The sequence below is a fragment of the Solea solea genome, chromosome 9, assembly GCF_958295425.1.
Source record: "Solea solea chromosome 9, fSolSol10.1, whole genome shotgun sequence".
In the NCBI taxonomy this organism is placed as follows: Eukaryota; Metazoa; Chordata; class Actinopteri; order Pleuronectiformes; family Soleidae; genus Solea; species Solea solea.
The window spans coordinates 23,596,985-23,621,170 of NC_081142.1; the positions used below are offsets into that span (position 1 = coordinate 23,596,985).

General features: G+C 41.8%; 1 protein-coding gene across 2 annotated transcripts in view; it reads right to left on the reverse strand.

Moving 5' to 3' along the window:
- Positions 1 to 23,936, reverse strand: part of LOC131465420 (cadherin-2-like) — a 103,812-nt gene extending 79,876 nt beyond the window's left edge. For both annotated transcript variants that reach the window (XM_058638093.1, XM_058638092.1), the window contains exons 1-2: positions 23,738 to 23,936; positions 12,758 to 12,893 (exon numbers count right to left, since the gene is read on the reverse strand). In XM_058638093.1, coding sequence (XP_058494076.1) covers positions 12,758 to 12,893; positions 23,738 to 23,788 — 187 coding nt within the window. In that variant the 5' untranslated portion in view covers positions 23,789 to 23,936. The remainder of the gene's footprint in view (positions 1 to 12,757; positions 12,894 to 23,737) is intronic.
- Positions 23,937 to 24,186: the final 250 nt, after the last annotated feature.

Genomic DNA, 24,186 nt, shown 5'->3' on the forward strand with positions numbered 1-24,186 from the left:
CACACAGACGGGACAAACTCACGACAGCACAGCGGCTTCAACTTTGACGTTTTCTTGGAATCTGTCCAAATGAAAATGGAGGGTATGGAAGACGTCTCGTGTGTGTGTGTGTGTGTGTGTGTGTGTGTGTGTGTGCCGACTCGCCGTAGCCATTAGCTTGCCTTCACATTTCCATGCAGCTTCACATCTTGTGATTGGTTGGCACTAAGAACGCTGGACTGCAGGAGTCAGTCGTTGAAGGACAACAATGACAACCCAACCACTGATGGCTCCTGTCAAAGCTCACAAGGTTCACTGGTGCTACACAAACTGACCCGATGAAGGCTACGGGCGGTCAGCGACAGCCTGATGTCCAAGTGTCGAGGTGCTGTGTTTCTCAGAGCTGTTAAAGAAGCTATTTTCTGGTTTGGGCCTTTTAAGAGTTGGTTGTTCTGTCTCATCTGTGTGTTGTCTCTGACTTTGTTTACTTTTTTGTTGCTCTCTTCATCGGTGTAGTGTGTTCTACTGTAGTGAATATGCTATCGTGAAGAGTTGGCAGAATTATCGAGCATGACTTAGACTCAGGTTGTTTTCACACCTAATAGTCTCGGCTGGACTCGGGACTAATTGGGGACAGGGGTTTGCAACATTCAGCCGGTCCGAGTTTGCGTTCACACTTTGGCACTTTAGTGAAACAAACCAAAGCTTTTGAATAACGTATTCCCCTTCCTCGCCTGAGGCGGCGCTGCATCAACTATTGCTGAAGGAGAAGACGAGACAAACAATTCTCTTCTTTGGTGTGCATCAGAACCCGGTTGCGCATTCAAACCTGCCCAAAAGAATTGGACTTTCTGTGCAAACGAGCCTTGATGAAGAAAGGCTGCTGCTGTGAATGCTCCCTCAGACTCTTCGAGCCTAACCCTAACCCGACTGCCGGTGCTGACATCGGCGAAGCCACTAGATACGGCGTCTAAGGCGGAAGTGGTTGCTGTTATGTATACAACCGCTAGTGCGCATGTTTTGAAAACGTAAACATAAGTCGTAATTCCTGCATACGACCTATATGTACGTTTTATTCGAGGACAGTCTCTGAAAAACATGCGTTCACGTCCAACATTTAGGAAAGGAAGTGTCTAAAATGTCAACATTTAACAGAGGAGTCTGGTGTATTTAGCGAGAGCACTGATGAAAGCCAGCGATCGTGAGCCCAATCACAACCACGTTCAGACGGAGTCTGTGCTCCAGAAGAAAAGAACAACTGCTTTGCGTGTTTTGTGTCGCGTATAAAACGGCATGTATAGCATGGGGAAAAGCGCCATTAAACATTAAGTTGGGCGTCATTAACGCCAGGCTTTTGTCTCCATGAGGGCGACTGGTCCTGACAAGGCTGGTGTTCCTCTCAGAAAAGAGGCAACAAAAAGCAGTACCAGCATTCCAGCCATATCTGTGGAGCTGACAGCAGCCCTGCCTGGCTTTTATCATTCTAACATACAGACGTTAGAATGAAAAGCAGACCAGAAATCTTCCTCCACTCTCATAAACACAGGACATAAACGTCTGCACTGAGCGAAGAGTCTGTGGTAGAGGACTGTTTCTGGGTAATGTCTGCGTAATTGATGTGCAGTGAGATGGATACAATTAGAAACGTGGAATGAAAGGGATGATCTGTGTTCCACCAACAAAAGAAGATGAGACGAGGGGAGGAAAGGAGACAAGAGTTATCATGTCGGAAATCCACCGCTGCGTGCCATTGTGTCGTAAATGATTTAGTGTCATGTTAAAATAGATTTCATCTCACACTCATGTGTACATGCATGTGTATATTTAGCCGTGCTGAGTCTCGACTAAACTCCTGACAAAACTATCTGGCTCTGCGACATTTGTTCCATTTTCTCCAGTAAGTCGGCTCTGACTTTGGCTTTTATCAGCGCTCAACCATCTGGAAAACACACAAACAGCAGAGGGCCAGTTATCATTCTCTGATCTCTTTTAATTTGCACTTTAAGTTTTTTGGGTCCCCCCCCCCCCCCCCCCCCCCCAACCTTTTTTAATTTAGAAAATTAATTAGTGCATCTATAAATAATAATTACAGATTTGGCAACACAGACACACACCATCACTTGTAAAGATTCCTGTATGAACTGTAGATTCTCAACGGTGTAGAAGACATTTTTTGACTGAAATGATGACAATATGCAATATGATGACATAAATATTCTCATTTTTATTTGAATAACACATTAAAGATGTGAGATCTGATGTTTTCTTCAGTCTGTAGAATATGCTGAGCTTAGATCAGGACAATATTTCATCTGAGATGGTCATTTTTCACACCTTTCACACACAATTTGATGAATTGTTCAGCCCTAATGTACACTATAACTAATTTTAAAAAAAGATTATAACTTAGAACAAAGTTTTGTTTTTTCAGTCCATCTTTATACACTGAACGTACTTATATGTCATGGTCTGCAACCTTTGTTGGACTGTTTCCTGAGTTGTACTTTTGAGATTTGGTGTTCTGCAGACAGCAGACATTTCATTTTTCCCCGACTTTGTTTTCCAGTCTTTTTTCTTTCCCTCGTGTGTTAGTTTCCTGTTTTATTGCACAGGTTATTTTCTTGTGTGTTCACTGTATCCACTCTTACTTTCTGTTTGTGTCTGCTTCGCTCCCTGTGATTGTCTGCCCGTCCCTGCTGTGTTTCACCCGTGTTCACTTCACCTGTGTTGGTCTCTCTGCTCCCTGCATTATTGATGGAGAACCACTCTTTCCCATGTTTGCATCTATCTATAAATGCACAGAATATCTGTCAGACAGGTGGCTTGACAGGCTTCAAAACTTGGCAGGCCACCAGAGTGTGCGGTGCCCGAATTTGGATCACAACTGCAAGACATATGAACAGAAATGCAAGAGATGTATCACTAAATGAGCCACTTCTGCCCCCATCACATAATTCGAGTGGTATATTACAATACAGACCAGATTATTTTGTGATATCTGAGCCGATTTAACTCTTTTACACCAACAATGTCCTCAGTTTGGGACGAGAACTCAAGTTCACTTTCATGTCCACCGCTCCATTTTTTCCGCTCATTCCTGCTCTTTGTTTCCAGCTTCAGCTTCAAGTTCCCCAGCAACTGAGACAAACTTTACTCACAATAGGAAGTGAGTAAGTGGGAAAGCTGATCATATTTATCAATCTGAATTTCAACAGATTGTTTCTGTGTTGAGATTGGTGCCTTCAAGGTCCATGAAGGCACCAAATATGGTTCCTTGCCAAAGAGAAAATACAAATGAAGTGAAAATGTCCCGCATGTTTGAGACGTTTCCCTGCTCCAACACTCCTGATTGACTTCCTCAACGTTCCATCAATAGTCTTTGAGATATAACCGTAGATGCAGGAGAAGACGGAGCCATATGACCGTCTATGCTTTGCCTTCTTGGTCAAATTTCACAAAGACGTTGCTGGACCTCTGCTGAGTGGCTCGGTGAAGTCCACGTGTTTCTCCGATCTCACGGAAACGTGCAGTAACGATATAGTTCTTTGCCCAGAAAATCCAGCATAAATCAAGCAGATAATTCAGCAAAACTAACATGTTTCACAGTGCCTCAGAGCGTCGGTGTGCTCCGCCGTCATATTCTTTTGTTAATTCGGTTTTCTGCGATAATTATGGAAACCAGACACCATTCCTACACCAGAGAGGAGCTGCTGAAAGCCAGGTATGCAACTCTGCAGGATTTATTCAAGCAGTGGCTGTGCACTCACTCCCAATTCCAGATTGCACAATTTGTACAGTTTTTATCTTCTGTTTGGACATATATTGTGTAATTATTATTATTCATATTTATCTTTTGCAGGTAATTGCACTCTAGTCTTGTCTTATTTTTCATTTTTCAAATTCCTTACGTTGCATAAGATTTTTACCTGGCAATAAACTCTGATTGGGGTTTATGGCGCGAGCTGTCACTGTCACAGATCAATGAGACGTATTGCTGCAGGCCACTGGATTTACAGTGATAAAGCACCTTGATATTTCAGGTGGCTGATTTGTTGTCGTCGCCACCAGCATTTACTGTATCACACATATAGACTTTCTATCATCATAAAAAATATCCAGACTGCCCACCACCTAATTGGTGGCTGCCAGGATAACATTCCTTCAGAATAAAATGAATCATTTCTAACTGATAGTCGGTGCTTCAACGTCAGTGCTTCCTCCAGCAGAATGTAAGACAATTACCAAAGACATGAATATTCCTTTACTAAAACTTTCAACAAGACAGAGCGAGAGAGAGAGAGAGAGAGAAAGAGAGAGAGAGAGAGAGAGAGAGAGAGAGCCCTCATTCTGTATCTTGACTGCCCCCTGCCCAGATACAGCTGATAAGATGTGATATATGAGGAGTGAATAAAGTGGGGCAATCCCTCTGCACGACAACAGAGGGGGGGGGGGGGGGGGGGGAAGGACAGAGAGGAAAAAGAGAGGGGGATTTAGAGAGAGGAATGTGTTTAGTGTGTTTTAGATGGGGGTTTCCATTGCTGTGTGTGTGTGTGTGTGTGTGTGTGTGTGTGTGTGTGTGCGGCCTCACTGCTGACTAACACTCACTGCCTTAATAGGAAGGATGGATGGGGAAATGGAAAGGTCACAGCAGCAAGCCTGACCCGAGCTGAGCTTCAGAGGAAATACAGGAGAATCACTGACCTAATTCTCACACACACACACACACAAGAACACACACACACACACACACAAGCAAACACATAAAAACACAAATACACCCCTAACATGAAAAACAGGAAGAGGACACACACAAGCACGTCCACCAGGCCAATAAAAGCAAACCAAAACCACGACATCTATTTCTTCACAGACAGATAGTCATTGAAAACACAAACACACGCACACACACACACACACACACACACACACACACACACACGCACACACACACACACACACACAGAGAGAGAGAGAGAGGGCGAGAGTCCACTGAAATCACTTGTCTGGCAGCAGCTGAATCAACTTTCCATCCCCACCATTTCATTTTATTTCCTTTCCACAACAACACATTCTGACTCGGCCATTTCCCTGTAAGTGTTGGCTCATCTGAATTTCTGCCACTGAAAGAGTTGGATTTCACATCAGTGAGGAACACTTGAAGATTTATTTTCTGCTCTGTGTCTGCAGCGACACTCACATTAAAAACACTGGGGCAAAAAAAATGTGTCAACAATTGGACTTAAATGTTTGAAGCTCTCCACCTCCTCGCTCCTCTCTTTCCTAACTCATCCTCCAGACACCATCTGTTGAGAGTGACGTCTTTTCCTGCTATCCTCTCTCCCCTCATAAATTATTCACTCCTTCCCTGCTCCAATTAAATAATTAACAGCGCCCAGAGCCATCAAATCATAACCCAGCTATAAGACATTATGCACTGCACCCCACATTACTGTCTCAGAAACCCGGTGGGTCCCTTTAGCTTCAAACACGGCAAAAGACTGAGATGCAAAGCCCAACGTGACTATGGAGACTAACTCACATCTTACAAAACGATAACGCACCAGTTTAAATGTAAATATTGCACCGAGTCACTGAATTTCAATACTTTTGAATCGGTTTGAGTTATTTTTAATAATAAACTAAAAGTTCTCTGTTTTTTCGGCTTCTTAAATGTGAATATTTTCTGGTTTCTTTGCTCTAATTAACAAATAATAAATAGATAAATAATTAAAACTGATTAATTTTGGTTTGTGGGCAAAACAAGACATCATCTGACAACATCGCAATTTTTGGGAAAAACTCATCAACATTTTTCAGCATTTTCTGACGAGTCGAGAAAATGACAAATTGTTAAACAGATCAAAAACAGGTCAAACTCTGTCCAATGCCTGCTTTTGAAAAATGCCCAGAGGTGGGCTTAAAAAGGGGGGAGGAGTCTGGGACAAGAAGGTAACAGAAGATTATGCAAGATTGTGCAAAATCTGAAAAGAGAAGCTCTGATGCACTAATTTCTATCACAATATGAATCATTTTGATACTAAACTGTGAAGATTTGCACCTGAATCAGTCAATATGTTGGGATGTTCCCTCCCTTGGTGTGGGCGTGGCCAACTCTCCCCCCCCCCCCCCCCCCCCCTTTGCAGCTGTCTTCAATCAGTCAATCCTGGTCACCTGCAGTATATCTTCCCGGCTCTTCTCCTCTACCGCTGCCAGTCCGTCAGTTTCCACAGCGTGGTAACAGTGTTGGCCAGCTCTCTGACGTTCTCTTCTGTGTCATTTTTTGAGAAGTCTCTAATTTTTCTGTCTGAAATCCTGGAAAAATCCGCTCTCTCTGCCCCTGACCGCCACCCTCCTCCTCCTACACTGGACTTCAGTTTGACTTTTCATAATAAATTCCCCTTTAAGACTGCTAATCCAGCCCAAGGTCATTTGTTCTGCAAAGTTGGGCCACTAAACTGAACTTTAACACAATGACATTACTAGATACCTATATATACTGGTTTACATGTGGAAAAAAATGTTTGGTTACTGAAGAACTAGTCATTTAGTAAGAAACAACAAATTGCATCATAAAGCAGGAGATTACACTCTTAAAAGGCTTCTAAATATTCATGTATCGGTGTGAAATGAGACATACACATAAGGCAAACACAACATCCTGTCTTCTTTGTGTGCATGTTTGCCTTCATCTCTCCAAAAGTTGTAAATGTACATGATGTTACACCGTGCACACACACAGACACACACACACACACACACCGCAAGCTTCACCTCCACAGACAACACCACTGTGAAACACTCATCTCTATTCTCCGGCCCCTCGCTGAGGTTTAGTCACTGCTGTTGCCTCGTTTCACTTCATGGAGCCCAAGTCCAGCGAAGCACACAAACATGTGCTCACACACTTACACACATTCCCGCTCACATACATCACCGCGGCACAGCGTCGGGGATTAAAGCTAAAAAAGAGGAAAAAGAAAAAGCCTCTGACGGGAAGCTTGTGTACACACTGTCCGGTGTTATCTCTAATTAGATGTTCAGTCACTGTGAGACACACACTCGGCCCTCATTCTGCAAACGTACCCTGGAAGTGTTCGTGTATGAAGACACATTCTACACACGTAACGCTAACAAAATAGAGAAAAAACACCATTTTAGCCTTAAAGCAACACCATGTGGGATTGCAACCTTCAAATCACGTCTCCCAGATGACTTTGATGGCACCTCTTTCAAAGCCTGAGCATGCCTGCGTCGTCCGTGTTGGCACTTTCAGGTCAAAGCCTCAAAAGAACCAAAACAATTCTACTTTACAGCATAAAAACCCAGAGAGCGTGAAGGTTTCCTCAGAGGAGAAAGAATGAGAGGGCGGACAAAGACTCCCTCGCTGGAGTGAAAGAAGCAGACACTTGACCGAGGACGACCTGGTCCTGTTATTCTTGGACTAGTACGTGCAAATCGTTTGTTTGTCATCTGAAGCCAGTGTGTTTGAACTTGCTGTGTGTCAGGCCATGTTTATAAAGTCATCAAGTGATTCAAACAATGCTCATGTTACCACGACATACCATTCCAGAGCAAAACTAAAGGCTGCTCCTGACTGATTTCAGAGAAATGACCAGTGCACACAATAAATATTCAAGTTAATCTATCAATAAATGCAAAGAACGTCTGGTTGTCCGTGAATCGCGTAACTGTCCCGTCTTAGCAGGTGATTTACTAAGAGGGCGGACTCTTTAAGAGAAATTGGTAGAAAAAACACAGACATATTGGTAAGAAATGGACTCATAACAGTGTTTGTCTGTTCATGTGTAATCTGTTATTTTTCCTGTATATATTTGGTGGAATTGTTCCCTTTTTTTCCCCGACTGTCACTGAACGCATCACAGCTGTCGCTACGTTAGGTCCGTGTGTGTTTCAGCTGATATTTGGTCACTTACATGATTCTGCAACTGTGCACCTATTGCTTCATTAATAATTCACGTCATGATCGCGGTGAAATGGTCATAAATCTGTGGAGTCATTTAACAGTCCTTAATTTGACTTGAGTATTTGTCTGTGTGTCCTTCCCACCTGCAAATATCCTTCCATACCTTGAGCCAACTCATCCACCAGCTCCCTGGAGAACCCAGTGATCCTTTTTTAATATTGCTAAAAGAGCTTTCTCTCTCCCACGCGCGGCGCCATTTTATGTTCATCGGGCAATTATTTAATCACACATCTCTTGAATGGTTCTCTTGACAGGCGTCAAACTTGGCAGGTGACAAACTGAAGAGCACAGTTAGTGTGCGCAGTGCTGAGTCTGATGGTTATTTGATAAGAAATGCAAGAGACATTGGTAGGAACGCAACAGATCTATTGCTAAAAGGGCTAATCCCACAAAAAGACACAAAAACAGGCATATGTTGAACACTAGAACATAAATCACTAACAAAACATCCACAAGTCACTGGTTAACTGAGGGCTAGATGACCCGGTTAACAACTAACTTGAAGCTTTACATTTCCTGTACAAAGCAAAAAGTGACTGCTCCTCACTGCAATTCCTAGAACCGAAAAGTATAATTATTTCTCTTTGATAATTCCACATTTCTCACACTTGTTGAGCTCGTCATCTGAGGCAGAAATAGTTTTTGGCTGGTTGACAGACTTTTCCCGCTGGGGAAAATGCACCAACCGCGTCAAGAGATGCTAAAAACGCACTGTTCTCAGCCTTCAGAGACTCCTGCAGGTCAAATCAGTCAAACACTTTCCAGGGAAAGTGTCGAGCGACATCCAATCCTGTCCCTTGACGCGTTTTAAAAGTGTCATACAACAGATTATAAATAAAACTTCAGTGCTGGGGTATTGGGTGGGACTTTGGCTCGGAGCCACAAAGAATATCTGTGTGGTCAGCGGGTGTTTTTGTTCAAGCGATTCCTTTCAGAGTGAAATCACAAGAAAAAGAAAATGGATTTTATTAAAGCAACAGTGCAGTCCCTTCTCTGATCTTTAATTCTCTGAGGCAAAATGACATAACCCCTGCTTTATATTCACACAGTTCAATATGTTCACACTGGGACTCGCCCTGTTCCACAGGCGACGACTGTGACGAGACACGTTTACAATCTAACGGCTGAGTACTGGCAACCGTCCAGTGCAAAAAAAAGCCATCACAAACAAACCTCATCAGAAAAGAATGTGTCTGTGCTGCACAGAGACTACGTTACCCCGGTAACCTCACACATGGAACGCTTAATAATAATAATAATGTGCCGTCATGCTCGAAAATGATGAAAGCACCTCAACACTTCCTGTAAGGAGTGAAGATGTGGAGGTATTGACTATCAATACACGTCTCGACCACTACAGATACATGTAAACCCAAGGCTGAGAGAAACACGGCCGCGGGGAGCGAGTGCGGTTATTGATTACTCGCTGTGGAGCGTGATTGAAACCATACCCGGAGCTTTCTCAGCACGTTTGTTTCTCCCTGTGTAAAAGAGGCCGCTTCACACTACATGAAATCATCCGTTCATTATCTCCTGCTTATCCTGGAGCCAGTCCCCCGCTGATGTTGGGTGAGAGGTCGACTGCATCGGGATGTAGGTCACATGACCACAAACAGTGAACACACACCTCAACACAACACGCAAATATGGCTGTTGTGGTACTGTTTTTTTATTTTGTAAAGCATCTGTGATATGGTTGCCATGACCACCATGATGTTAATATCCATTACATTTTTTACCGCTTTATCCTCCACGTGAGGGTCGTTGGGGGAGCTGTGCCAATCTCAGCCGACATAGGGCGATAGGCGGAGTCACACCCTGGACATTTAGAGTGTCGAATTTATCTAATCTCCATATTGCATGTTTTTGGACTGGAGAAAACCCGGGTTCTCCATGCAGAAAGGCCCTTGTTCCAACGGGTCGCGAACCCAGGTCTTGTTGTGCTGTCAATAAATCCACATGGAAACAGAATTTTCCCGATATGATCTCTTTAATGGTTCTTTCAATAAAAGTCTTTCTCTAAACACAGCCATCGTTTCACGAAACCTACATGCTGTAGTACATGTGCCAGGCCTGTGTGTGGCGCTGAAAGGCTGCCACGGAAATAAACCAGAAACAGAGAAGGAGACCGGAAGCACGAGAAGAAAACATCGGCAAAAATGGCGAAAACAAATACAAGAGCAGAAGAGGAGGGGCTATGACGTCATCAATTTTACAACGTTCTCAAACGACGATTCTGTGAAGATAAAAAGCCGATAAAAAACAACACCTTTTGGGATCCTCTTAAACTCGTTCTTGTGTATTGTGCGTTCGTTAAGGCTCAAGAAATACACATAAAACAATGAAAAATGAGCATAATTACACATGAAGTTAAAGGCGACATAGACCGGAAGCTCCAATTAACGCTGCGTTTGTGTGCGTATCTGCGTCATTACCTCGTTTATGAAACCCTAAAGTTTCAGAAAACAGTTCAGCCACTGCTGAGAAAATAGTGTTTTATTGTTTTTCTGGGCTCTGCGAAGTGGATCGGCACTTCCCTATACTGATGATGTCATCAGTATACCTCACCACTCCTCTCACCACTGTAGCGCCTCCTGGTGCGGGCACTAGTCCGGGCACATCCGGTTGCGTACATTCAACCGCAGAAGAAGAAGAACTACTCTCGTTGTAGCTGCTGAGATGCAGAGCATCCACCGTGCCAGAGGGGGAGCTGTGTATCTGAGAGCTGGCCTATCTATTACGTCACTTCCAGGTACCTGGCCAATCACAGGACAGTGGGAAAGCTCTCGTTGGCTGGCCAATCACAACACAGTCCACGTTCTGGGGGTGTGGTTTTGGTCTGAAACAGCACGGCTGGCGAGAGCGTCAGTGAGGAGATATTTTGATCGGCTCATTTGTAACGACTGGGAGGTTTTTAACCATGAAAACAAGTTCATATATGTAAGTAGACCTCCATAACTAACATATATGTGCGATACAAGCATTCAATGCCACCTTTAAGAAATAAAGGGGCTGACGCGCCGAGAAACATCTGACCGTTTCACCAGCAGACCAAATCCATACATACTGTACAATAATCCTTGAATTCTGTCATTATGACCATTTTAATGACCACTATGAGAAGGACTCTCGTTCGACGCCTTCTCAGCAGTCTCCCCTCATCCACACAGCTTATTGATCAGCACCACGCTGACGCCAGTGATGGTGATTCCTCCTGACACACACTCGCAGCACAAAGGAATATCATGTTGATGGACTGGAGCTGTCATCGCACCGCTGCCGTGCAGGTTTTGACCTGTGGGTGTTTCTGAGCTGATGCTCAAATTTTGGGGAAGTGTGAATGCAGAAGACATTCATGTAATCACGCCTTGGAGACACATTAAGGCACTCATCCTTTCACAGATCCAGAGAGATGAAGTCATGACACACAAAACACACCCACGCTCGGCTCAGCACACATGGTTTGCGTTTACTGTGCTAATGGTTGTCGTATGTTGTGAGGGTTTTAAAAGATGCATTTATAACAGACTGCTTGTCTGGTCGCAGCAAAGTGGATCACTCTATCTCGGAGCGCTTCTTCTGTGTCACTGAGCTAACCTGCTGGTTTGTTTAAGAGTCTGCTGAGCGATCACCTGACTGCTCACACGTTAGCTTTCATACGCAACTGCTTGGACTTTATGCTTGTGCTCAGAGTCGCTCATGTGTTTTTGTGACCTATTTTCAGGGCAGATCGTCACGTGATGTTATGGATTGAAGCTGCTGTTCAACACCAACAACACAAGACAAAAACCTATAACTGTGATTAAGGGACGCGCAATATTGCCGATATCTAATATTCGTCGTCGTTTTTTTTTGCTGTACCCAACTGCAGGTACTGTTCTCAGTCGAGTAATGCGCAAAACCGGTGCGCATGCTGTTGACGCGTGGCTGCCAGCAGTGCAGTATCGTAGGAATTCTGGCAGTGATGTCTGAGTCGTTCTGCCCATAGCAGCACAAGATGCAGAGTGGGATTATTGTCTCCCTCCAGGTCACGCTGAGCATCATACAAGGCTCCAAAAATGACACTACAGAGCACTTTAAAACGCCATGTATGGAAGCCCTTCACTGCAAGGAATGAGCTCAATGTCACTACTGTGAAGTTTTCAAACCTTTCATTCCCATGTGGGGCTGCAATTTAAGATTATTTTCATAATAGATTAGTTATTTGGTCTATAAAATGTAAAAAAAAAAAAAATATGTTGGCGTTTCCCAAACCTCAAAGTGATCATGTTCTCAGATGTGTTTGTCTACAGTTATTTCTTTGTCATACAGTACGGAGGAAAGGAAGCACAAAATAATCACGTTTAAGGAGGTGCACAATCAGAGAGCATGTTTTAATTATGACAAAAAACACTCAAATCCACTAATCGTTTAATTAGCACTCCAGACCAAGTGGCATGTCAAGAGCAGTTATGAAAAAGCAAAGGCAAATAGATAACTGAACCTTTTCATGAGAATTAAAAAGTGCAAGTTCCTCTAAAATCCCTGACACAGCAGAGACGGTGAGATGGAACTCTTACACATATCACACACACGTTTCAATATTAGCAATCAGAACGAGACACTGGAGTAACTTCATCCCGACAGAAGGATGGTATCGGCTCAGTGTAATCCTACTCCACACTCATATGGCTCAGACACCAGCAGGAACTCTGAAACATCCCCCACCCAACAGCAGGAGATTATTACTGGAGCTGTTCCCGCCCCAAGTCTCTGTGTGTGTGTGTGTGTGTGTGTGTGTGTGTGTGTACTGACCGTTGAAGACAGCCTGTCCCTTTTCCAGCTCTTGGTCCATTTGGATGATGTACTCCTCCTGCGTAAACCCTCTTGTGCACGACGGCGACTCCCGTTTGCCTGACAACGACTGCTCAGCCTCTGCACTGAGGACACACTGGGGAGCAGAAATGAAATGAAGTTTAAGGAAAAGAGAATATTCAGATATTTACATGCAGCTCAGATCACATCTGCCTTCACAAACCCTTTTGAATTTGCTCATTCCCCCCCCCCCCCTCCCTTCCACAGGAGAGCTGAGTGCTTCTCCCACGGGCCTTGAGAATGTTTCAACAGCCTCATTCAAAACTCAACTATGAACTCAGCAAATATTAAGCTTTGGTCTCTTATTGAAGCGATATGAAAGCACTGGCTGATTTACATCTCTATACCAAATATAGCCATCCGCGTTCGCACAAAGAGAATTCAGCACAGGGCTTAGGTTTCATGTTGCCACATATTCTTTAACAGGAATTCAAAACAATATCCTTTCCTAATCAATATTCCTTGACCCTGATGGAAAACAACGAGGTCAAGGGAAGACGTGGAGGAGAAACAGTCATGTGAAGAACATCCGACACGGCGAGATACGTAATTCTCAACTCCTACAAGTAAAGTCACATTTACAGTTTACTAAATTATATTTATAGAGAGTGGAAACATTAAGGCCCAATCCCATGCCACTTGCAACTGATTGGCAAAGGGGTATAGACGTGAAAGTCTACCCCAACGAAATGGCACAACCCTTCAAGAACATCATCATGTAAGCAGATGCACTGTGATTAAACATGCTGCCTTTAAAGAACTAAAATTAAAAAAAAACATGGGATTATTAAGCACGTGTCTGAAGCAAAGTGGAGACATGTCCAAAAATGACTTCAAGGTCTGGTAATAATTTAAAAATATGCTGTGAAGTGACAGAATGGACCAGGCTCTGGAATGAATCTCACTTAGGTCACTTAGGAAGAAGATACAGCGAGAAATAATAAAATTCAACTCCGGCAATTAAAGTCAAATTTAAAGTTTACTAAATCCCATTTATAGAGAGGCTGTGGAGACATGTCCAGAAATGACTTCAAAGTCTGGGACAGATGGACAAATATGCTGTAGATCCTGCAGAAGTGACCAGACTCTGGAATGAATCTTGCTTAGGTTTCATGTTGCCACATATTCTTAAAAAAAACTCCTTTCCTAATCAATATTCCTTGATCCTGACTGAAAACAACATGAGGTCAAGGGAAGACATGGAGGAGAAACAGTAACGTGTTCAGACAGGAGACGTGAAGAACATCCAACGTAGAAGATACAGTGAGAAACGCAATACTGCAATTAAAGTTTCCAGTTAAAAAACAGTATTTATAGAGAAGAACAATAAACCCCAAGCCCGGTTCTCATTTTTACTCTGACCTCTTGTGTCTTGCTCCAACGAAATAGGACAACCCTTGAAGAATGCCATCACATAAGCAGACGCACTGTTTTTTTACCCGAGATTAAACAAACAAAAATGTAATTTAGGTTATTTTAATTTAATTTAAAAAAAACATGGGATTATTACATGTCCAAAAATGACCTCAAGGCCTGGGAAAAATGAAAAAAATATGCTGCAGGTCCTGCAGACGTGATGAAATTCTGGAACTCTGGAATGAATCTCACTTAGGTTTCATGTTGCCACATATTCTTAACAGGAATTCAAAAAACAATATCCTCTCCAAATCAATATTCCTTGACCCTGATGGAAAACAACGAGGTCAAGGAGGAGAAACAGTCATGTGTTCAGAATAGAGATCGTGAAGATCGGTGTGAAGAACATCCGACATAGAAGATACAGCGAGAAACATAATACTCAACTCCTGCAATTAAAGTCACATTTGCACTTTACTAAATTATATTTATAGAGAGGAAACATTAGGGTCCAAGCCTGTTTTTTATCATTTTTACTCTGACTTCTTGGGACTGAGTTACAAGAAGTCAGAGTAAAAGGGGTGGTGGTCAAACTCTACCCCGACAAAATGGGACAACGCTTCAAAAAGGTCATAGATTAAAAGTGCTGTCTTTAAAGCAAAGTGGAGACATGACTTCAAGGCCTGGGAAAAACTAAACATGTGCTGTAGATCCTGCAGAGGTGATGACATTTACCAGGGTCCTTGAATGCATTCTGTTAGCTCAACACACTGTGAACCCTGCATTACTTTCATTTGGTAGCTCATCGCCACGTGTGTGAAGTGTGTCTCCAAATAACCATGTCGCCATGTAAATGGACAAAGTGAAGCGACGGGGGCAAGAGGTGAAGATGAGGAAGACAGAAAAATAAAGAAATCATGGAGGATGGGGGTGGGGGAAGGCTATGTCTGTCTTTGACGAGAATGTCATTTTATAATCAAAAATACCCTTAAACCCTTATTCCCCTTATTAATTCCCCTATGGGTAATTCCCCTATTACCCTTATTCTTGTGTAAGAATTAGTGACATCTAGTGGTCAGACGTCAGATTGCAACAACGTTGCCTAAATGTGAACGGGAGCGAAATGGGATTAAGCCTTAACCATCATTTACTAACAGGAAATGTGATTGAAAATAAAAGCTAAATAAGATGAAATGAACTATTATAATGAAAGTAATATACAGAGAAAAGCCATTTATCCATCAACATAAAACTAAATAAAAGTAAAAGAATTGAGCTGGAGTTTTTAATATGTATTAACAGTTATATACATATAAACTGTATTTTATGATATTGTCAAGTATAAATTCAATATGTGTGCAGAAATAAAAGTGATTCAATCTATATTTATGAAAAAAAAAAGATAATGTGCGGTCGTCAGTACAACCCTGCATTGTTTTAAAACTGTGGTGACAGTGTTATCGTCTTTCCTGTTACAAAAGGACGGTCCGGTGTTTCCTGTTCCGCAGAACGTGCAGGAAGTACTGACGCTCGTTTCTTTTATCATTTAAAGGATTTGAGCGGCGCTCGTCACGGCTGCCACTTAAATTTTTCTAGGTCATTTCACTCAGTGAGGGGAACCTCGCTGAGCCGAGGAGGCGGTTGGAAGGACTCTCTGCGGCCCCCATCGCCACGGCGAGCAGCACAAAACTGGTTCAATTAATTTTCATAATAATTAGCGTCTAGACTTTTGTCTACATGACACCAACCTACCCCCCGCACACACACACACACACACACACACACACACACACACAAGCTGAAAGTTGCACTGTGCAGCGCTTCCAATTAACCCAGAAACTCTCAAGCCTCACATCTTCACTGGTCCATCTGATGTGTCGGAGGAGGAGGAGGAGGAGGAGGAGGAAGAGGAGCTGCTTCCATAGCTTCTGGTTTATTATAAATAAGCAATGTGCTGTGCTTCAGTGGAACGTTGGAGGTGTTGTTGAAATGGAATTGATCTCACAACAAGGTCATTTAAGTAGAAAGAATTGTAAAATGACCGTAATTCAGTTCCATTTTGTGCGTTATGTGACATTGTGTACATTTACAGTCATGTGTTTGTGTTAGTTTGCCTTAAAAAACTTTTGACTTTTGTTTTGTACAGTTTAGTGGTCATTTGAACACAGATACTGTTCTAAATTTAGGAATTAAGCACTTATTGCGTGGTAAAAAAAAATAGATTAAAATGACCATGAGTTCCATGCAAAGCTGGCCAGTAGATTCATTCAAAAATCTCATGTTTTTAAACTTTTTCTTCACAAAAATTAAAAAAAAGGTCATGCAGAATTCAGAAAAAGTAGTTTTTAGACACGTGCAATAGTCTGTGACAAATGTATGGTACTTTTTTAAACAATATTAAATAGATTAGAAGAAAAAAAACGTTTTGGCCTCATATTCAATCGACTCGCCGGCCCCTGATTTAGACGCAGCCACTTTAAAATGTATAATTAATTAATTCAGGTTTTTATTCAACATGTGAAAAGGCCTTTTTTCCCCCCCCACAACTTAAAGTTCACATTTACTTTAGAAATAAAAGCCCATTCTTAAATACTCCTGACATTTATGTTTTATAAAAAAAGTGCCAGTTCAAATAAAAAAAAAGAAAGTTGTAAAAAGTGGCAGTACAGTAGTCTTCCAGTTTCTTGGGTGAAGCTAACCAGGAAGTAAGAGTATGTTAAATCCCTGCTGGTTCTCTTTGATCTTCTTTTTTACATGATTTATAATGTTGCTAAACTATTTTATTCGATAGAACACGATGTCAATCTTGCGAATGATGTTCCCACAGCCTGAGTGTGGACCCCACTGTGATTGACAGCTGCAAAACGGGATCATGTCGGGAATCTCATGGCTTCAAAATAAAGTTCATCGTCTCACGCGTGATCGTTTAGCACTAACACCCGACCCTATCATTAAGTGATGAATGTATTCGCAGTAAAACATTTTGAGTGTGACTCTTATAACCTTCAATAAGTGTTTGGAAGAAAACAGCAGAGAGAAGTAATGGAGTCCAACTCTCGCGTAACAGCCAACATTTGCTGCCTCAGGGGGAAAAATCTGCTCTTTTGAATGCAGGCATAATCGTGATACTATACGTTTCAATGATGTTCAACTCTACTGTCAATATGAAAACCCTGAATTTCCTTAAAGGCAGAAAATGTGTTGGCCTCCTTCTTCACTCTTCAGTGGATGTGAAGTGGGCTCTTAAATCAACTGAAATCCTCTCACGCTCAGACTGACGAGCGCCGCAGCCTCACAGTCTGACCTCTTTATCAGAGGCAGCGCAGGCTTGGAGTGAGCAGCGTCTCCATGTACGAGGAGGAGGAGGAGGAGGAGGAGGAGGAAGAGGAGGAGGAGGCGAGTCAACGCCACGCCACACACAATGATCGCTCCGCATTCAGGTCGGCATGGTAAATATGATCAAAGATGAATTGATTTTAAACTCTTTTCGATATCCAAGTATCACATCAGCTCATCCTTATAGTTAACAGTAGATGGAATTGATCCAACCACAAGGTCATTAAAGAAGAAATAATTGTAAAATGACTGTAGTTCTGTTCCATTTAGTGCATTACGAGACATTGTTGTGTACAAAACACAGACACTGTTCTGAAGTGATGAATTAAGCATGGATTGTGTGGTTAAAAGGTAGATGGAAATGACCATGAGGTCTATTGAAAGCAGTGGCCAAAACTGGCAGATGAATTAAAAAAATCTGATGTTTTAAGACTGATTTTCTTCACAAGAATGAAACAAAGCAGTCGTGCAGAATTCAGGTCGGTACACAAATCACCGCGCTGATGGGAAATATGATCAAAAAGGACACAGACAAAGGAAGGAAGTTTCTTAACTTCAACCCTGAACTAACTCTCGTACTTCACTTCATTATCGCACTGAAGCAAATGTCAGAAAACAGGAAAAATCAGGAGGACGTGAGTGTCCAGACGTCAGAGGGAGAAAGAAAATGTGTCACTCCGGCAGCTTGCCCCGCCCCCTCCTCTGCCGGCCTGCCGGCCTGATTACTCACACCTGCAGACAATCAAGCCGTGTCTTCCTCACTTTAAAAACTCTCTGCTCCTTTGTTTCAGTGCCAGTGTGTCATCGCCAATGCCTGATTACCCGAGCTCCTCGTCACAGCCACAGCATTCTCAAGTTTCTGATCCTCTTTGTGAACAACGTTTTATTTGTAAGTTTTTCTTATCACAGCCTGACAGCTGATTCCTTAGTTCAGATTTATAGCCCTTTTATTTTTCCTCCTTGGGAGAGATTTTTTGTTGGTTAATTTTCACAGCCTCTTTAGGAATTCCAATCATTAGGATTGTGACCTACCTTTAACTATTTAGATCCAATCATTTAGATTGCGTTTTGATTTCATTCTTAGTTAGTTAGGGATCGCCAATCATTAGGATTGTGCTTAAAGATTGTTTTCTTTTGAAGTGCTTAGAGCCTTGTTTTTTCCTCCGTTCGGAGAGTTTTCTGTTTAAGTTTTTAGTATAACCATAGTCTAAGTTAGTTTCCTCTTCGGAGTGATTTTTTGTTCCACGTTCCTAGTTCCGCAACGTCTCTCTTGAAGAGCGTTGCGCTCACAAATTGCTGTAGGTTTTCATAGCCACGCTGTTGTTTTTCCTCAGCAAAGAGGACCTACCTTGAGATTTGTTAAGAGTGTCAATAAAGACTATTAAAAGATCTCTGCGTCTGAGTCCTCGCTGTTCCGTCTTGTCAAAATGTGTACAATGTTCAAGGCAACGCTGCATCAATGGTAGCGTGAGTTGACTTTTTAACGGGGAGGTAATGGGTTTGATTCCCGGTCTGTTGTAAATGTTATATATTTTTATATGTGTATATATATATATATATATATATATATATATATATATATATATGTATATGTATGTATATATATACACACACATATATATGTGTATATATATATATATATATATATATCAGCTGTTTGCTGAATAATGTGTGGAGATAAACAACAACAATCCTATTTTAACATATTTAAATCAAGTTGATCTTCAGTTCTTTAGTTGAAGATCGGCTCGTTTCACTGAGCATTTGCAATATTCTGGGTTTTAGTTGAGTTTATGTATTTCATTCTTTCATTGACAAAAGGACAGAACATTTTTAAAACACCCACGATGTTCATATTGTGAATGAAAGGGAGCAGAAAGTAGAATTAATCTTATTAAATCTGCCCCTTTGTTAACAAAACAATCGTTCAAAAAAGCAGCAAGAAAAGAAAGCTACAGTAACTGCAGGCCCCAAAAAGGCTTGGGCCGGCCCTGCTTCAGTGCAACAGAATTGTCGCCGAAGTGCATTAATAGGCTCTCGTTTCTGTTCAGCGCTGCAGCTAACGATTATTTTCATCATCGATTCATATGCCGATTATTGTCACGATTATTCGAGTCATCGTTTTCAAAGTCACAAACTATAGGAATATGTTGTAAAATGCTGATCATTCGTTCTCAAATCATTGGTATTAATGATTAGAAACCCAGAAAATATTCACATTTAAGAAGCTGAAAACTGCTTTAAATGCTTTCAAAATCTCTTCAACTGAGAGTTGACGAATAATTTAGTAATCGATTAATAATCAAGTGATTGTTTCAGCCTTAATTGAGCTCATATTTAGTCTGAACTTGGTTATGTTTTATACTGTTAACATAAAAACACAGGTTATTGATAGTGAAGAGTTTTTATGCAGCACACAGAACACAATTATGACATCGTCCTGTGAGGATCAGCAAATCTGTCTCCTCTGGTTTAAGTTAATCCAGACTTGGCCGCTTGGATGAGTTTGAGTTGAATGAATCCATGCAGCAGCAGCAGCAGCAGCAGCAGCGGCAGCGGCGGCAGCAGCAGCAGAGCTGTGCACATGTGAGCCATGCAGCTGTTACCACCACATTCATTATTTACAAGTATTAATTATCCGAACATGCCAATGATTTCATTATGATTATGTGAACAAACAAACTGTGTATTTATTGTCCTTCTTGGCTCCGCAGCTCAGACGCGTGTTGACAGTCGCACGTTAATTCTGAGTTAATGCCGTTAAACAGAGGTCGTTTAGGGGTTAAGTTTGAAAAGTGATCGTCACACAGAACATAGATCCACGCTGTTATGATTACACTCAATGTCTTCTTATTCTGTAGCTTTTAAAGCATTTATTTATGTTGTACTTATTTATTATTAAGTACTTATTTGTCATTTTGGAGAATAAATCTACGACATTTACTGTGATAATATTGACGGATTATTTTGAATGTGTTAATATGTGATCTTAACAGACTGAAACTTGGTTTCACTCTCAGTAAAAGTCTGATGTTTAATCTACTGTTTTGATAATCGATGAATCGGTCTGGGTGTTGTTTTTATTCAATAATTAAAACAAGTTTTCAGATTTTTTCCCTAATGTTTTTTGCGGTTTCTTTGCTCCCTATAGCAAATAAATCATCAAAACGGAATCATTTCGAGTCAAAGCATCATTGATAAATATTTGTTCACATTTTAGGGACCAAACAAGTACTAAAAATAATCCAACAGTTTAATCATTAATGAAAATAAGCCCTGGATCCATGGTTTCTGTCCTGTCCACTTAGATATTTAATGAAATCCTGCCGTGGCACCAACAGAGTCCGGCTTCTGTCTGCAGTCAAAACAATCAAAGGCTCCTTTCTTTAACCTGACTTCTTATCTCAGTCAGACTCAGCAACAAGGCCGGTGAGTTCAGAGTCTAACCTTTAACTCACGACAAGAATTCTTCACCAAATAATGAAGACGAGCAGTTTAACACCTCAGTGCCATCTCAGCAGGTTTACAGTAAATGAACATGTTGCTGTGTGTGTGTGTGTCGTCTCAGGGCTGACGATCACAGGAAGCTCCGTGTATGACGAGGATTTTCCAGAATAACACGGTTCCTTTTAGTCCTGGAAGTCAAGTCATCGTTTTTGGGAGAGAGAGAGAGAATAACACATCACGACGAGCAGTTTAAAAAAACAAAGAGAGATTTGTGAAGCCCTGTCAGTAAATCCACTCACAGCATCTGGCTTTTGTCAGCAGTGAGAACAGATAAGATCGGCATTTACTCCCAGAACACATGACACCCGGGTTAAGACGGTGAATTAATCTTCTACTCGTTTATTTTGGCAGTGGTTTTTGCAAAGTCTGCACCTTTTCCTGCGCGTTCTCCAGTCAAAAAAATCATTCAGGAAGAAATCCACAAATGTGAAATCGCTGCTCATTTTGTTTGTGTTTCCACTCGTGAGGTGTAAAAGTCGGCACGTTGATAAAAAAGCAAATGCAAATAAGGACAAACGGGAATAGAGTCAGTGAATAAAGGATGACATTTAGAAATCACGTGACTCAAATGTCACTCCTGCTTCATCGCTTCATTCACTGAGAGCAGGGACTGCGTGTGGACGGACGTGGAAGTAAAAACCACGACTGAAACAGGATCAGCCAGGAAGCTCAGACCTCCACTCTTTGTCACCTGTGTTTTCCTGACATTTTAAACTACTGGATCCAGAAGAACTTTCTGGAACTGTGTAGAACGTCACCGGCTTCTCGCTTTGGCCATTTTACATAAACATGACAAAATGAATCCTTATCTGTTAAGAACCATGAACCGTGTCACAGTGAAATTGCCGCCAAATCCGTAATCTGGATCAGATTTGGATGAAAATGAGTCTGATGGTAGAGAATCTGATTCTGTATCCACAACTCCAAAATTTCAAAAGTATATTCTCCTTATAATTTGGGAAGAATCTACGGCGGCCTGGAAGTGCAAACCAGTATTACAAAACTCAAAACTAATTTACAAAGGAGGACAGACCTACAGAAGAAGACTCTTTTTCTTCATCTGAAAAGATCCAGACTTTCAGTTTAGCGCCACCTACTGTTTACACTGGTGAACAGTTAAATTTTCCTTTACAGAATTCATGAATTGTTTGATGCATTTCAGTGAAAACACGTGCAACTGAACAATGAATCGTTTTTCAAATAGATGAAATTAGAGATGCGCGATATCGGTATTATCGTGTAACGACTAAAATAATAGGCTGAATGAGCTCCTGCCTCCTACAGCTATTACGCCTTTGACGCTTGTTTATTTTGCGGCATGAAGATATTTTATATCCACACGTCTGATGCCACGTTACGTTGATTTCATCACTGAAGAGACTTCTAAAAGGAAAGTCTCGCGATGTATCGGCATATCAGATATCCTTACATTAGAAAATAGACTCATGCATAGGGTAATTCTTCATCATGTTTCAAATCCATGACAACATGAACGCTGAGCTGAGGCCGGACTAACAGGAAAAAAAATTGCAATTCAATATTTTCCACAAATCAATCAGCCCGAGAAACCTAAAAAATACAGGTTAAAAAAAACCTGCTGAAAATGTTCCAGTTTTTCTGACTGAGCATTGAGGAATATCACGTCTGAACGTATGGATCGCTTCATTGTCATCATAATTGCCTCAGTTAAGTCTTCACAAAATGACACAAAGTAGCTCTTGACACACATGTGTGCTATTATAATTACTGTGAACTCCTACTGGGGTTGTTTCTCCTCCTCTCCCTTGCTGTTGTTACCCATTTGATTTCATATTATAACATGGAGATAGACTTTAGGGCTCCAACTAACGATTATTTTCACAACCTTGTGGCGCGTAAAATATCACAAAATGATGATCTGCTTTTGTCCACAAACCAAAATGCTTCAGCTTGAGTGATTTCTTTGTTTTATGGAGCAAAGAAACGGGAAAATATTCACATTGAAGCAGCCTAAAAAATCACAACGCTTGTTTCAAATCATTGAAAATAAGACTCTAATAAGAGTTTTTGAGGCAATTAATAACCAGATTTTCACCACGACACTGGGGCGACAAAGAAGACGACAAAGAGCACAACATCAAGCACCTTTTGTGTATGAGTGCGAAAAGGGTTGGAGCTTAAATTGCACTGTTGAAGGCACTGGACAGAGGAAATGTTACCACACATGCACACCTATGTAAAGCATATGATTATTTAAAAATCATATTAAAACTGCTCAACACATGCAGCTGTTTGAGCTCATTGTGTCTGTCACAGCTGAGGATGCATGGATGTTTATTAACACACACACACAGAGAGAGAGAGAGGTGTAAAAGCTCTCTTGCTCTATCATACTAGTGTGAATGCATTTCTCTTATAAGGTGATGTATAGATGTGTGGATGAATGAGCTCAGCAGCAGATCTCTGGGTAAACAGGCTGCTTTCATCCATCCTTACTTTAGTCTAAAATGTCTTCAAAATGAAATAAATGAGTTTCTTTTCCCTGCATCGTCTTCCGCTCTTGTTTCTCTCCTGTCTCTCTGTGTCTCTGTGTTCATGGAGGCTCCATCCTCCTCCTCTCCTCCTCCTCCTTCTCCTGCAGCTCCTGCTGCTGCTGCTGCTGCTGCAGCCTCCGACAACCACAGCTGATTCTGTGCGTAAAAATACCCCCCAAACACATCACACATGAACATAAACGCTCACCTGCAGAGCCGCCATCGTCAGCATCAGCATCCACATCCACGACGGATGCATGTTTGTTGTTGCTGTTGTTGTGTTTTAACTCTTCTCCCCAGAAAAAAACCGACCGAGGTTTTTAATTCCCGTTAAACCGCGGCGGCATGAGGCTGCTCTCTCTCCCTCTCTCTGTCCTCCACCAGCTTTTCTGACTGTGTGTGTGTGAGTGAGAGCCTCCTCTGTTCTGTTCTCTTCTGCTCTCTCTCTCTCTCTCACTCACACACACACACACACACACACACGCCCGCGTCTCAGTGCTGCCCTCTGGCGGAGAACAGCAGCCCTGCTACTGTCATGCAACAACAAAGGCCTGGGTAGACCTGGGGTAAATGTTAAGAACTGGGTTAGAGAATGACCTGTTAACCCTTTAACACCTAACCTAACCTTTTTTTTTTTGCTTATTTTAACCATAAAAG